Source organism: Apteryx mantelli, chromosome 1, assembly GCF_036417845.1.
Source record: "Apteryx mantelli isolate bAptMan1 chromosome 1, bAptMan1.hap1, whole genome shotgun sequence".
Classification (NCBI taxonomy): domain Eukaryota; kingdom Metazoa; phylum Chordata; class Aves; order Apterygiformes; family Apterygidae; genus Apteryx; species Apteryx mantelli.
In genome coordinates, this window is record NC_089978.1 from 190,258,451 (window position 1) to 190,275,416 (window position 16,966).

General features: G+C 36.4%; 1 protein-coding gene across 2 annotated transcripts in view; it reads right to left on the bottom strand.

Moving 5' to 3' along the window:
- The window catches only part of CNTN1 (contactin 1), a 99,178-nt gene that overhangs the window by 66,584 nt on the left and 15,628 nt on the right, over window positions 1–16,966 (bottom strand). For both annotated transcript variants that reach the window (XM_067314634.1, XM_013947787.1), the window contains exons 3-11: window positions 14,892–15,064; window positions 10,809–10,904; window positions 9,177–9,383; window positions 7,775–7,871; window positions 7,439–7,620; window positions 6,109–6,233; window positions 4,028–4,145; window positions 2,230–2,380; window positions 174–301 (exon numbers count right to left, since the gene is read on the bottom strand). In XM_067314634.1, coding sequence (XP_067170735.1) covers window positions 174–301; window positions 2,230–2,380; window positions 4,028–4,145; window positions 6,109–6,233; window positions 7,439–7,620; window positions 7,775–7,871; window positions 9,177–9,383; window positions 10,809–10,904; window positions 14,892–15,064 — 1,277 coding nt within the window. The remainder of the gene's footprint in view (window positions 1–173; window positions 302–2,229; window positions 2,381–4,027; window positions 4,146–6,108; window positions 6,234–7,438; window positions 7,621–7,774; window positions 7,872–9,176; window positions 9,384–10,808; window positions 10,905–14,891; window positions 15,065–16,966) is intronic.

The following is a 16,966-nucleotide window of genomic DNA, read 5'->3' on the forward strand; positions in this document are numbered from 1 at the left end:
CACAGTTTCTATTGAGATGTATGCTTTAAAAGCCACAATTCATCCTTTAATGAGCAACTAAACTAGAAAAGAAAGATATAAAATGGCTCACAGAAGTAGTGCAATGCTGGAACAAAACGTAGTGATTTTGAATTAAGGGATACTTTCTGAAACAAATTAATTTAGAAGTTTACCTGTCATTTCTAGAGTACCAGTGCTATTAGCTTTTCCTCGATTATTTTCTGCAAAACATGTGTAGCGACCTTCATCCAGCTTTGTGATATTGATAATTTCCAGGCTCCCATCATCCCAAATACGTATGCTATCAAAAATGTAAAAAATACAGCAAGGGAAGTTAGGTATTTATATCAGAAAGGAATACTTTCAGTAGCAATTGTAATAAGTTAGAAGATCACAAATATCTTTTGGAAGCTGATGTCTAACTGTTGCATTTATAAACACTCCTGTAGTCAGAAGCATTTAAATAGATTGTGGTATGGTTAGATGGCTCACATTGTTGGAGCAAGGGGCATTTTCATTTTTTAATAGTCATTCATATATTTTTCTTATAATTTTGTGACACAATTCAATTCTGAAATATGAACAACACACCAAATATACCTGTTAAAGTTGTATGTTATCAGCTTTTTGCATCTACACTGCTAGTAACATTTTGGCCTATTGTTTTCCTGAAATTACACATCTAAATTAATTCTGAGCAGTGGCTTCCAATATTATAACATACAAAAATGAATTACAATATGGTTTAGGAGAAAACCATTATGTTAATTTTCATTGAGGACTTAATGCTAAAAGTGAAATCTTGCATACCTGTGATGAAAAGAAATGTTATAATGAAATGAATCTCCTAGACTTCTCCCACCACAATCCCTTTTCAAAACCATATTCTGATATCAATTTCAGTGCCTTTCTTCAAGTAATAACAAGTTTATGGTTTAGATGAGGGTATCAGATGTTATCTTATTATTATATAACATATATTATTATATAACATCATATAACTTTATATAACACAACTAATATATATGTTTGCTAACATTAGCAAAAACGTACTGTAGTATTGCTTAGAGACTTCCCTCAGGGACCAGGGCAGTGGCACAGCAGGGAATAAAGTCAGGTAAACTGAATCCTAATTCAAGCATCATAGAGATTATTGGCTTCTCATAAACACTTAAACCAACCACACTTACCCAGTTTCTTATCTACTAATACACCGCTGGACTGGGGTTCCTCTTCCTAAGATGTTGCACAAATAAGAGCAACAAATGCTGTATGCACAGGCAAGTCACATTTTATCATGTGACTGTTCCCTCTAAAATGCATGAATAAGCTTTGGAATGGGAATTGAAATTCAGGTCTCCTCCTCCCCAGTGGGGGCATTCATCACCAGGTCACAGAGTAACTTGCAGTCACAGTCGCAGTCTGGAATATCAGAGTCTCTTCTGCTAAACAACTGGTTTGAGACAAGAGACGGAGAGGGCTCCCCACTAGCTCAGAACAAGACTTTGGCTTGGCAAAACGCTCTGGTACTCTTTCGTGAAAAGAAGTAGGTTTGCATTTCAAAAAAAGAAGCCAACCAGGTTTATTCCGTATTGGGGAAGGACTTCCTACCATCTGAAGGAGCAGAGCTTAAAGCATCTCCAATCCCTCACATTTTGCTATTGACTACCTTGGTGGTTAGAGGGCAGAAAGTTTTAGATCTCATTCTTAAGCATCCAGCTATTCCAGTGCAATTGTATAAGGCTTCTGGGCACTTAACATGGACTTCTGGGTTCTGTGCTGAGACTAACTGCTTAAAATATAGGCATTATTCTAGGATCATGCCTAGTATTTTAAAAAAAACCTCTCAGTTGTGTCAGACACAGAGCAGAGACAGCAGGGGAGCTAAGGACTGTTCCTTAGGGGTTTGGTGAGATTTACTAATAAAATCAATTCCTTACACGTCCTGAATTGACTGTTAGAATCATAATGAAATAATTTTAGTCAATTCCTTGGGCAATCATGTGGAACAAACATTATAATTTAGTATTAACTCTGTCCCATGCACTCTACAGCTGCCAGGGTGTTCTACTTCAGTGCTCAGCCTGTCAGCATAAAGGACAGCTTCACGTTGCCTTACCGCTCTCCTGCCCCTGAAGCCTGCAAAAGTCAGAACTAGCCTGCAGAATAAATACAAACGTAAGGCAGCATTTTTAAGAATCACAGTGTCCACTAACAATAAATACTCACCGGCTCCCATTTACGAGCAATTCTGTTCCTTTGCTCCATGAGAATTTTGGCTTAGGAGCAGCTTTAGGCTTGCATTCAATTATTACACGGCCCCCTTTAGCTGCTAGGATTTTCTTCTTCATAGGGTTCAGTTCAAAAGTAGGAGGTGAAGCTGAAGGGAAAAATTAGCACATGAGCATTGCTGTTAATGACTTTTGTGCAGAACACCATTTGTTTGCAATATTAAGACTAAGGTAAATGACAGAACTATTGATTGTATATAAATTCCCATTATTCAGACTATCGAGAAAAATATTAATGATATAGAAATGCACTGAGCAGCAGATGGTGCTCTAAAAGAAACAGGAAAATTATTATGTAGTTTACACCAGAGGTTTCCTTCTGTTGATTTCTGAATCTACATCTAAGTTTAACCTAACAAGATCAAAGCCCACTGAAATCAATTGAAAGCTCTTCCCTCTCAGAGGCCTTTTTAACAGACCTAATAAAATTTAGCTTCCTAGAGCTCAACTTCTGTAAAAATTCAGCTTGCTCACTTAGTCATACTTTCAAATAATAGTTGGTTTTAATTTTCAGTGGTTCTAAACTCCGTCTAGCAACTTTAAGATTGTTCCCTTCTTCCTCTTTGTAGTTTTCTGTTTAGCCAACTTCTGTGTCAAATCCTGCGCTCTGTACAAGAGCAATGACAAACAACTGCAGTAAGCACCACACAGATGTACCTGAGGTCAGACCTTGGCTTATTAATTTTCTCTTTATTTTTAACTGAATACAAGACAAAATGCCTTCAATTATTTTGCATTTCTGTGTTCCATCATTGTTAACGATGCCAGCAAATATGTGCACAGCTTGCGGAAATACAGCTATCAGTTAATTACACCAGTACAGAGAAAAACTCTGATAGACATCCACATCTTATTGACACTGAAGTTTAAAAATGTGCATGCAAATAGTGCTAAATTCCAGGTAATCCAGGCTCTACTGAGCAAATGGCAATGCAGGAAGGATGATGTATTATATTGTTGTGCAGTGGGTTGGTGAAGTCAAGAATAGTTTAGCTGTTAGGAAAGTCTGGAGGCAGGTGCGAGTTAGAAAGAACCTAGGGTAACTACTGCAGGGAAATTCCCTATGAAAGCCATGTCCATGTCATATAGTCAATGTATCTGCTATAATGACATCAGTAGAAAGGTCAGAAAATGTTTTAAATCTGAGCACTCTGGATCTGAAAATCTAAGTTTCTACTACAGGATGATAGTTTGGAAAAAATACTGGACTATTAACTCTATGTAGCCAACAAATGGGACAGTTGTATTGCAAATCCATATTGCAGCTGGTCTTAAAGGGTTATAGAAGGCAAAGGGAGAGGGGACAGTGAAGATGAAGAGCTTTAAGGGGCTGGTGAAAGAAAGTATATACTAACTGGCAGCATGGCTTCCAGAAAAGCAGAGTTTGACCAACAGAGGCGTGTAGGTGAGCAAAAAAGAAAACATTTCTCAACTAGTTTCGCCAGCTTGACTGGGCAGTCAGCAACTCTAAGCACTTTAAATCTTTTCTATGCTAGCAATTCTCTGTGTGCTAACAGCAGCAGGCAAGCATCAGAAAAAAAATCCAGTAAACATTCTCCATAAATTAATAAATTGATTCTTCAGCTCATTGTCACAACCCAACTAGAGAGCCCCATCTCACCTAGATTCAGTTAACTTTATTATTCCAACAATATATTATCAAACAATGCTTGCAAATATGACTACTACCTTACTCAAGCCCAAAATTGTATATAAAAGCAAATAATCTCACTGACCCACAATCTTCAGTTCAGCATTTGCATAAATAATTCCATGCGTGTTTTCTGCTATACATTGATACATGCCGGCATCTTCAAAGGTCAGACTTTGTATTCTTAGTTCACCTTTCCTGAACTGAAACATAAAATCAAGAAAATCGTAAGATTTTCATTTAGACTACATATGCTATAGAATTCATACCCATCCACAGTTCTTCACTTTCTTTTTTAGTGACAGTGTTCAGAAAAGAGTCTCTCACATAACATTAAGACACTGATGAGATTTTATTTTCCCCCTTGTTACAGTTCAGTCTTTGTGGCAGTATATTCACCTTTTCTCAAAGAAAGAAAGATTCAGTGTTGATCTTTATGTTTCTGGAAAAATCATAACTGAGTAACACTACAAACATCTATTCTTCAGTCCATTTTTACCATATGAATTCACACATTACTGGTTCAGAACTAATAAACAAGAAGTGAAATTTGTTTTATTCACATAAGCTTTGTTTTGCCATGTCCAGGGTTTGGTATGTTATATTTTATGTACATTAGTTTACAACAATAGTAAAAGGTCAATCCAAATCCTTATGAGATGAACAGAAAATTTTCAAGATTCCACAGGGAAGTAGTATGGACCACTTGTTTATTTAAAGAAAAAACATCTGGTAAATCCAAATAAGTACCAGATCTATTTCTAAAAAACTGTTTAGAAATGAGCAAAATGGGATGGGATATTTTGTAAACTACAAATAGATGTCAACTGTTTTTTCAAAAACCATGTTACTAAATTCTCTTTTCTTGTGAAAATTAGGCTGAAATCCTTTAATCCTGTATGTGAGTCAATTAGAGTGCCTAGAGTAGTGGAAGATTAAAAGAATACTATTTATCTGAAGAAAGAATAGATTAAAAGAAAAATATTTCCTCTACTGTTTTATTTAAAAAAACATTTCAATAATATTTTCAAGGAATCTTCTTTTTGTGCTACATGAAATGCCAATTTAATAATTATGTTTGATTCATAAACAAGCTACATTCTCAACGCAATTCAAATATTTTTGCTAATCTCTATTTGGAAATCATCTCATAATTTCAATACACAGCATAATCTTCTGGTGTATTACTGGAGAACTACACTGCTTTCTGCAATCCAGTATGTAGATTTTGTCCGTGAAAGCCAAGTTCAGCGGGGACAGTCAAGTAATTTGCTTTTTAAATTACTTGTTTGTAATAACTATAGAAGCTAGAAAATAGCATTGTTTTTTCTGGTGGCAGATGTGGCAGATGGTGATATCTCTGTTCTCCCTCCAACCTGTCACATTTTTGTTAAGATACACAGCCAAAACAGCTCTACCTCATTGTCTTTTTTCTGTCTGCATGTCAAGATCAGTGTCACCAGGGCTTAACAGATGTAGTGTGACATCTTCTATTTTGTTTGTTCTTTAACAGCTCATCATACAGTATAAGCAATGGATATTAAATACATTGTTGAAATGCCTGGATTGAAAATCAACTTGATTTAAAAAATCTGGAGCAATAAACTTAAATTATCAAATGGCACTCATTTAAACTTCACATCACCTAAAAGAACTGAATTTTGCAATATTCTGTGACCAAAAAACGTGAAAATTAATATGATATAGGAACACCACTAATCATTTTAAAATGAGTCTTTCTTCTCATGTCTCCACTGACTCCATTTGTCTTACAGTTTTAAAGACACATTCATGTTCAATGTGGTAAAAAGGATTATTTTTAGAGGGAAGCTGATTACACTGTTTTATCTAGAGAGAAGAAAATAGTATTTACTTATAAAGGACTGGAGAAAAGGAGGTATCCACATACTGCAGGTGGTCAAACAGCAAGTTCAGAATTCAGAGCTGAGTATTAAATAGTGTAAAGAAATATATTTTAAAATCAAAGAGGAGTTTGAAATAAAAGTTTAAAAATAGATTTAAATTTCCAGCGCAACTGGAATCAGTGAAAATTTGTATCACTATGATTCATAAGTTTTTTAACCTTTTAATAATGCATGCTTCAAAAAGTCATTTCCATTGGCTAGTAACCAACAAATACTGCACTATCTATAGCAATATACTTACCGAGGCACCATTTTTCAACCATCTGATTGTTGGAATAGGCTTGCCTGTAGCTACACAAGGCCAGTAGAGGTCACTGCCTATATCCTTCTCTGTGTCGTTGATATGTTCCACCCACTCTGGAGATGCTGAAGAACAAAAACACATGGTGCCTTGTAAATATATCAGCGATTTATTTAATTAACATTATGATCTATTAATTCCTCTGCTTTTTCCGTGATACTTAAGAGGACACAAAGACTAATAATGGTAGCTCAACAATGTACCAATATAAGCAAGAATGAAGTTAAGATGTTTGTGTGTTACCACGTTGTCCCCAGAATAACTACCAGTCATTTTTAATGAGAAGATAAACGGGAATTGAAATAATGATTCATGAATTTCCAGAGATACAAGGTATTACCACTTACACTCACCTGTAGATTATACTAGGTGTAAATTATACAGTATCACCATAAAAATGATAAATGACATAAAATTGTGCAAAACCAGGAATGTACTGAAAGTGTTTCCAAGAAAATATTCTCTTCATCCAGAGAAGTTATTTAAGAAATTAAAATTGAAAATGTTCCAGCCTTATTGCTTTTACTAATCAAATTAATCTATTTATTAGCTTTACATACAATAAGCAGTGACAACCTTCCCATACCGCTTTTGAATTTATCCTACTGAAGTTCAAGCACTTAACTGAGGATCTTAACTCAGGACATGTTCTGTACTGTCAATGGAAAGGAAGAGAAATGTTCTGAAGGTAATTCAGATGTTATGTAGGAAGCCACAGTTGGGTGGCATAAGTCTCAGTCAAGGAGTCAGGTTACTTAGGATCATTCCACTATGAGAAATAAGGTACAGTTTTTTGGTCCCTCATATACCCAAATGCGTGAAGGGAAGGGATAAAGGCAGTCAGAATAAAGACTTGACTGTAGCTGAGAAGAGACAGAGAAAAGACAGACAGGAAAAACAAACAAAATGAAGAAGCAAGAAAGCATAACAAACCTAATGATCTCTTTTTCTTTCCGGCAGTTCTTTCAGTTCAAATACCCTAACTAATTAAATAATTTCCACTACGCATAACTATATTAATGCTAACACACACTGCTGTCAAGGTGTATATTCAGTTATCATAACCATCTAAGCCAAGCAGTTGCTCAATTAATACATGAATGTTATGCCTGGCATCCAATGCATGGGTTTTGATTTTGTTTATTAACTCAAATAACAGTGTGTCAAGATGATGCAGGGAGTCAGCACTGACATCAAGTGTGAAAACACAGATACTTCCAACATAAGAAAAAGCAACATAACTAGTGAAGAATAAAATTGTTCTACTTACCTTGTACATAAACTCTTGCCTGATGTTTATCTTTTCCTTTATAGTTTTCAGCTTCACATTCATAAAGTCCTTCATCTTCATACTGAATATTGAAAATCTTAAGGACTGCACCAGACATGCTTATCTCAGCCGTGGCTGGCATGGGTTCAAGGTATTTACTCCATCTGAGTTCAGGAACCGGACTTGAAAAGGTACAATGAAGTACAAATCAGCATGCTCAAGAACTGGTTGTTAAATTGGAGAGTACAGAAAAGTATTTGCTAATGAAAGGTATATTTTCCTTCCCTGAAATATGAAAGCAAACAGTGCTCTACAATTATTTTAAAACACACTTACTTCCCAAGAGCAAAACACTCCAGTGTCACATTTTGCCCCAGGAGGGCATATGTGTCCTTGAACTTCACCTTGATATCAGCAGGATATACTTTTGCACCTAACATTAAAAAAGAGATTCTCAGAAATGGCCTAGCAGAAACGAATACAGCAATTATAACTTCCAAAATTCTGAAAAACCCTTCTTAAAATTCCAGACACAATTTTTCTTTACAAAGCATAATTGCCCGGCCAGATACATGAAGTCTGATTTAGCAGTAAACTTTCAATAATAAGGCAGAATTGTTTTACTCATTCTTTGGAGAGAAATGCTTAACATTTTCTACAGCACAATTCTTTAACATAAATTCATTCATTTCCATTTTAAGGGTGATGATGTCCTGTGCATGTGGGCAATCAAAAGTCTAAGTCTCTACTTTCCAGTCTATTTTCCAGATTCTTTTAGTGGATAGAATATTGTCAATAATTTCATATTGATGGTAAGAAGGAACTAGAGCCAGCAAATATACTGCTTAATGAGGGTACAGGGAAGTGCCAGGAATCCACGTGGCAACAGTATGCAATCAAATCTACCTACTGGTGACCTCTATAGGACTCCTCTTGGTACCACTAGATGAAGAACCCAGGCGGGCATTGGCCAAGGAAAAGCAGGACAAAGATCTCTGATCTGTAATTACCCAAATTCAATCACAGTTCTTCACTGTCATATGGGAAATCTAACAGATAAAAGGGTCGCTGAAATTCTAATGATCTCCAGTTCACGAGACCCTAGTGACTTACAGCCTCTAGTGGCAAGGCAAGAGGGAACCTGGTTACCAATTGGAAAAGACAGAGCTTTGATAAAGAATGGCAGAGAATAATCTAATAACACAGAACCGAATAGGTGGCTCAGGGGACTGGCCCATGAGACATAGAGACCTTAGGCCACCATTGGATAGGAGGTTTCAATAGGGGGAAAAGCATTTTCCATTTTTCATGGGGGAATTCCTGGAAATATTTTAATTCCTGAAGTTGTATCAACCTTTTCATAAAGCTTTTGCTTTCCACTTATACCCTTTTGAACCAGTGCCAAGATCAGAAAAGGTAAAAAATATTTTGGGATGAGTGTAAGGGTTTATCACATGAAGGAGATGGGGAAAACTCTGTTCTCAATGATACAAAAGAAATTTTGTGAATGAATCAATGGAAATTTCCTTTACAGAGTTTTCGCTGTGGATAGGAATGATTTGGACCTTTGTATGCAGAACACTAAAAAACACCCGTGCAGTAGCCAGTCTGCAACGCTGATTTATGACTTGCCGTATGATTCTTCTCACATATGTAAAAATATTGTAATGAATGAGGAAAATCAACATACAAACAGTTAGAACATTACATGTACACAATATTTCCAATAAATACTTACGGTCTGATTGTGGAATAAGTGGAATAAATTTACTGAATACACTCTTTGTTATTGAAGGGCTTGAAACAAAACATGAATAATTGCCCTTATCTGAGGCTTCTACATTTGCAATGTAGAGATTGCCATTCGTCTGTGACACAAATCGTCGTTTGTCCAAAGCAATGAATACTGGGAATTCATTTAGAAGCCAGCGATAACTGAGATCATCTGGAGGAAAATATTTTCTAGTTAATATCAGAAAACAATAGCAATATTACCAGCTACTTAAGCCACGGTAGACTCTCCACATATAAATTACTCCCCTTTGATTTCTAGCTTATAAATCTTTTATTCAGGAAAGACAGTTATATGAGATAGAATACACATATCTCAGTAGCCAGCTAGTAGCTGTCTACACTGAACATTGGGGTACTACTTCCAGTAGTCCAGATCTGTCCAGATCACTGGTGATGTGGCTATAGTGAGGATGGCTCCCTTTGGGTCCAGCCTTTCCACAGGAACTAGAGTGGGAGGTAGACAGGAGATGTGCAGCTGAGTCTTGCACTGACACAACTGAGAAGCTGGGAAGTCTGTGTCTGTGTCTTGCGATTTCGTCGTGACCTTAGAATATTGTAACTAGAAGTATGTTTCAGTTCCTCTCACAAGATTACTTGTGATACTAAGACACAAAATATGAAAACCAAAATGTTATATCATTTTACAAATAAGGTCTGGTAACAGAGATGCTAACAGCCAAATTCACCCCTCACGATGGAACTGGAGATGCTTGAGGTTACGGGCATAATCCCTGTAGAGTTCTTCAGGAGCAAATGCTGCAAGAAAGACATTTCCAGAGTGCAATTCATCTCATCTCTAATCCTCTGGGGGTCCCTACTGATGTTCTATGAATTTAATGGGAGTCCATGACCATTTCTACTGTGGTGATTTTATCACGCGGAAGGAAGCTGGGCCTTGTCCAAGGCCAGTAGAAAGTCTGGGATGACACAGGGATACATATTCAGGTCTGTTGAAGGGTAGGCCAAGCCTCCCCTCCATTATCCAGATTAGTTTTATTCATGTTATTTGTAAGATCCAAAACTGTTTGCAAATTCAAAAATATCCTTTACATAAGTTCAACTACAAGCAAATATTCAAAAGAAGCCTAACCTAAATAGTGATTCTCAAGCTGTGTAAAAGTTACATTTTATATAAATTCCATCTGAGTCACAAAAGAGGCCTATACTCCACACGCCCCTGACAGAAACACAGCCATAGGTTTGGAGAAATAATTTTTAAAGAATCGACACATTTAAACAGTTCAGTTCATTTACTGAATGGGTTACTTAATCTTCCCATGATTAAATATATCCAAGGCAAAAATTACCTCATGCTAACCTTAAGACTTGTCTTGGGTCTAGTAAATGAAAAGTGATCCAGACAATCTCCTGTTTGTTGGCTACTTGCAAATAAGAGAAGAAGCAGCATTAATCTAGTTAGGTATATTTATGCCTTTTTTACTGTAGGCATACTTTTATCTGTTGCAAATGCCACTAATATTTTGTTCCATTTAGCTTAAACGACACTTTAAAAAATAAATATTCCTTTTTCTTCTACCCTCATGCTGTTGAAAATGAAGCACTTTGGACAAATTACCTGGGTAATGGTAAGGAGGCTCACACAGAAGCACTGCTCCAACACCTTCTCGCACTTTAACCTCATAGCGTTCCTCAGGTGGAAAGGGATCCAGGTCTGGTTTAAAAAAAAAGGGGAAGGAAAACTGTGTTTTTTCACTACCTTAAAATTGTTTTTATTATTTCAGCCCTGAAGAGATGAATATAGACATGCAACAATGTTGGGCCGATACCTGTGGACCCATAATGTTCATTTTGGTTGTTTTAATCTGGGCATTATGAAGTTCAGTGGGTTTCTTATAATATTTTACTCCCCATAATTGCAAATGCCGGCAAAGAAAAAAGCAGTGAAGATTGTATTGCTGATAGTAGGCAGGTAAGCTATATTTGAAGAAGGAATCCCAGGAAGAGAGAGGGTCTTAAGTTATCTTTCCATTGGGTTCTCAGAAATGCCAGTTTAATTGTTTACTGTAACTTAAAATGGCTTCTCTGAAATGACCTGGCTGCCCTCACTGAGAGCTTCAGCAGCCAAGGACTGGTAAACAGTGAGTGCAGACTCATCTCTTTTGCTAGGGCTTTGGGACAGAAGTGGCTCAGATCCCACAAGAAGCCTTAGCCGACCCTCTTGAAACCAGCTTCCATGCAGCAAGGTAAAGGGGCTGTGGTAAAAGAATAAAGAAGCATGTCCTTCATGGAGCTATGTATCATCCCACAGACCTTGGAAGAACAGTAATGGTATCTGGAATGATAAGACAGTGGTTGCATGTCACAAATTATTTTATTACTTTAAAGAATAACCTTCAGCTAGGCAATAACTACACTTTTCTTTTTCTTACCATTCTCGTTTTGTCTAACTACTCTGAAATTAAACCATAAGCATCTTGAAGCAGAGAATGCCTCTTGTGAAGCACCTGCATGTCACCAAGTACAGTGAGAACAAAGAGCTCCTGACTGGAATCTTGTTCTAAATGCTACTTCAGTATAAATAATAACATGGTAAGAGCAAAGTGTACAATCTACGAATGCAATATTTTTATATTTTTAGATGGCCCGCAGCTACCTTTGCCTTCTACTAAATTCCCAAGGCTGTTAAAATTGTCTGGCTCTGGGATCTAATTAAAACTTAAGTTCAAGAGGAGTCAGCCAGAAACAATACAGAAAAAACAGCACAAAGCTACATACAAAAAGAGATTAAGTAGAAAACAGAGACTATTCACCACTATAAATTGCAATGTATAATTAGATGCAGTAGACACTTTGCATTATATAAAAATAATTAATTTCTTAACTTCATAACAAATGGGCTGAGATAAATCTATAAACCTAACAGATGCAATAACATACACTCGCTAAATATGGAACAGGTAAAAGACTCCTCCAAGGCCAATCACAGCTGTCAGACCTCAAAGACTACATGAATCTAGGAAGAAAAAGTCATTACTCTTTGTTAAATGTATGAAAATAACTCTAGGAGAGTTATATTAGTGTCCACTGAAAGACATCTCCCCCATCTTCTGAAAAGCTTATATTTCTTCTGCTCAGACAGACCAGAAGATAATATAGATCTTTACAGTGACTGGTTGGATCTTTTGATTAGACAGTACATGATAGGCATCGTAGTGGACCATTCTAAGGACTTCTGATATTAGTATTCAATATAATTTTACTCTGTGTTTTAACACGGTGGATGTGTACAGTTGTTCACAACTAGCTCACAATTAATTCAACCAAATTTTATTTATTATAGAAGAAAGTGAATCTATCAGACTGAATTAGTAAGGATTAGCTACTTGTCCAGACAAGTCTGGTAATCAAATTCAAGGAAGTTCTTGGCATAGTCTGCAATACCTCAATTCATATAAAACCTATAACATTTTGAGTATATTCCCATTCCATTTGTCAGCATGGACCTTACTAAACAACTACTTTCTGTCTTCAAAACATTTTCTGATCTCTCCCCCAAATGTCTATTCCCCTTGTTGCAGACCTTTCCATCATCTTGTAAAGTTGCCACTATTTTTCATCTCTGCTTTCACTGGAACGGCTTGATGTTTAAAATCTGTTACAGAAACCAGAAAATGTTCAAAATGATAATCATTAGCAATAAATTTGTTGTTAATTTGATACTGCCTTGCATATGGACAGTGAGGGGTTTGAGGAAAAGAAAAGCTATCACTGCTTTTAAATTATTGTAGTTATTTCCAGTTTATATTTTATGTCTAGACATTTTATTTATAGTGTTCTCTGAGTAAGCTTTTAAAGTTTAGCACCATCACTACAAATTTCAAGACACAGGATAGGATAAGCAATTTACATATATAAAACATTATGTTACTACTGAAATAGAATGGTCTATGCCAGGTGCAGGAATGTCATACAAATTACCAAGATATAATTGTATACTTTCTTCCCACTTATGAAATGCTCTGTACTCTGACTGGGTCTTGATGTCTTCTTTGCATAATCACAACTTGGTTATTATTCAATAATTATAACGAACATGAATCTTTGTACTCTTAACTGAAAGACATTCATTTTTAGCTAGAGTGAAAAAATTAGCATAATCACTGCACTCTTACAAACATACAGTTAATAACTAGAGAGTAGGGAAATTTCTCTTCATTGTGGTTCTTGTAGCCTCTCTGCTATGAAATTGCTATGTTTCACTATTTTGAAACTGTTTTCCAGCAAAAAGAACAGTACATCAGCTTCTTAGTTTGCTCAGCACACACCAAAAAGCCACTAAATATTCTTGAAGAATAAAATTTCTTCTTTAAAGAATGTGTGCAAAACAACTAAAGAAGATTGTAATGGTTTTATAACACTGGATCTAGAAAGAATTGCTTCTTTTCTTCCTGGAAGGCAATCTAGTTCTACTAAATACAGTGTCTTCAAATGGATTAATCACCATCCATCTGAAATCATAAAGTTTACAAGTGAGTGTGGTTTTTGTTCCACAGTTTTTGCAAATTTAACCTTAGGATAGAAAGAAAAGGTGTCTCTCAAATTGCAGCTGGTCAACATTTTTTTGAACTCTTCTAAAAGGTTGTTGCCATTTTTCAGTCAGCTTATGCACATTCAAAAGTTCTACTAAAGATTAGACATTTTCTGTATTATTTTTAGCAACTCTACATTCAATTCTTTTGAAACCATCATAGTCATTGTGAAAGGAGATAGTTTGTACAAATTATCATAGAAGGAGAAGAGAAGAATCATAAAAGGGCTTTACAGCCTCTTGAGTCTACTTGAGATATGTAATCCCACAGTATCACAATTACTAGCAGAAAAAGGAAGTTTTCACTTCTCTTCTAGTCTTATACAGTAAGGAGTGAAACTGTTCTGCTCAGGGAGACTACTGAAAGAGAGGAGCTCTGATCACTTAGTGTAGGGATTAAAAGGCACAGGGAGCTTTGTGAGTGGTCACCAAGCAAGAGTGAATTTCTTTTTTGTCTTCTGATGAAAAAATACTTCCAGGTAAAAAAAAAGCATTTGAAGGCAAAATAATATAAAAATCCCAAACCCTCTGTCTTCAGTCAGAAAATTTTACGTTAACCTTCATGTAGCACATCAGTTCTTTACAATGCATGTATCTGTTGATAGTCTATGTCTGTGCATATGTATGCATTCACAAGACTAGATTATGATTTTCTGAAGTTGACAGAAATGCCCCCTGGCAGGGGCTTTACTGGAGAGCAGGAGTCAGGGAGCACGCTTTGCTAGAGTGTCATGCCTTCCTCCGGCAGGCAGCCCAACTGCGGCTTCACTAGACCAGTGCCTGGCCACCATACACCCACACTTGTGTCTTTCTTCGGTGCCTATTTCCCCTAAGGTTCTACCACAACTTAAAAAAAAAGTCTGGACATGATTATTTCAAGATCTGACTTTGTGAGATTCTTTCATTAATAATTTAATAATAAATTACTGAAAAGACTTTAATGCGAGCTGAATAATAAAGAGTATTGCTGCAGATTAAGGCACTTAAGATTGTTCTTACAGAGTAATACAGCTATACGACACATATGCAGAAAACTCTGCAGTGTAAAATGCTGGACATCTCAAGCTAACTGGAATGTTTCTATACATTTTGTCATAAACATCTGCTTACATCCAAAACTCAGAGTGGCTTCACTGCTTCTGACTGTTCCAAAGATATTCGATACTATACAGACATATTTTCCAGCATCCTTCGATTTCTCTGGATTATTGATTACCAGTCTGCCTCCCACCATACTGTAGCGTTCCTTTGTTAAATCAATATCCCAGTTGTTGAGTTTCCACCTATTAAAAAAGACAAGACAGATGTAAGATTTGCCCCCCAAAACCAAACCTGGTAAGAAACATGATTTGAAAAATAACTTTCTACTGGGCTCATATGTTGTGATTAACTATACATGAGATTATTAATATATTTCTATATATGTTTTCATTTAAGTTTTTCTCCAACAAAAGCCACTGATTTGACCAACTTCATAGGTCCTTTACACATGACAGTTACCTCAGTCTGCTTCAACCTTCTCAGAGATGTGTCCTAAGTTAAAACTTGATTGCTGGCCATGTAGTACAGGATACTAGAGCTGGGTGTAAATGAGATAGCTCAGGTGCTGGAAACATAAATATAGCTGCACAGAGCTCAGGACAAGCTGATTTATCTCGCTGTGAAACAGTGTGTCTTTGCTACAGTCACAACACTGACTACAGGTCAGGCACTGCTAGTGGCAGAGTCACAACAGAGGGAAGTCAGCACAGGCTAATTGCTCTGCTTTTCCCGAGCTTCGGAGTGGCCCTTGCTCAGCAACTTTCTGCCACAGCTCCCCTGTTACCAGGTCGTGAGCCAAACAGTTTAAAGACAGCACAGGAACAGACACACTGCACATCAAGCACTGGGACTACAAACAACCTCAAACAGCTAGCTATCTAAGGCCACACTGGCAAAGAAAACATTCCTTCTGCACCTTTAAAGTATGGGCTAATGTGATATTCAAGAGCTTCTTGTGAACTTGCTCTAGGGGCTGCAAATGTTTCGTAAAGCCTGAATTCCAGTGAAGTCAGTGAAAAACCAGTTGCAAACCTGATGTAAGACCTAATTATTACATTCAAAAAAACTGCTAGAAACTCCCATCTTAATTACTATAAAACCCTGCAGTTAGTTTACTGAGTTGCTGTAACCTTCACTTCACAGACTATGGGAGGAACTCAGTAGATGAAGTATATCCCTTATTTACTTCCACCAACTTCAACAGAACACAAGTGTGTGTGAACCAGAACTTATGAGCTATAGGAATTTATATCTATTACTGTGGCCATAAGGGGGAGCCCATAATCTTGTTTGAAAGCAATTTTAAATTTTCTGAGCAAAACAGGAAAGATAGAACTTACTATATTTAAAGTGCAAAAAAGTCTTGCAGTGTAAACTGTTTTATGTCACAAGTTAAAGACACATAATAGTTTTCAAAAATGAGAAAGCATACCCTATGTGTTGCTTCCTTTTTGAAAAGTTGTGCCAAAATTTCCAGAATAACGATTTTGGTAGCTAAAATTGCAATTTGTCATAGAAAGAAATGATAATAGAAGTGATCTTAACAAAAAATACATTAAATGCAACTAAGACCAAATAATTAAATGACAGGCTTTTCAAGATGTAATAAATAGAATTTAGCTTTTACTGGATTTTAGAGGTATCACTTCAGTCCTGTGAGATAATAATGACAATATGAGCTGGTAAACTCATAAGGATGCCACAGGATCTCACAATGAAGCAGAACTGCTCTATTAGTAAAAACATAAGTATTATGGAAGAGGTCATATGTGTAAATGTATACTAAAGCTAGATGAAACATTTTCCCAGAAGAAAGTTTTTCACATCTTCAGTGGTATATTGGCACATTCATGAGTGTCTCTCTATAATAGGATGGCTGCAGAAGCAACATAAGATGTAGGATATCCAGGTTCAACACCCAGTCCTTCTTTCAGAGTAAAGTGGGATAAAAAAGCTGTACTGAATCAAGAAGAGCAGGGACTTGAACCTCAGTGACCCCTAACCTAAACTAGAAAGATAGCCTCTTTATTACTTTTTAAAGATCTCTTTTTTATTTTGCAACTGGATCAGTATTTCTTTCAAATGCTAAAAACATTTAGTGCAAAAACAGGAATGGGATATTTTCAACACTTGTAGTCTAGACA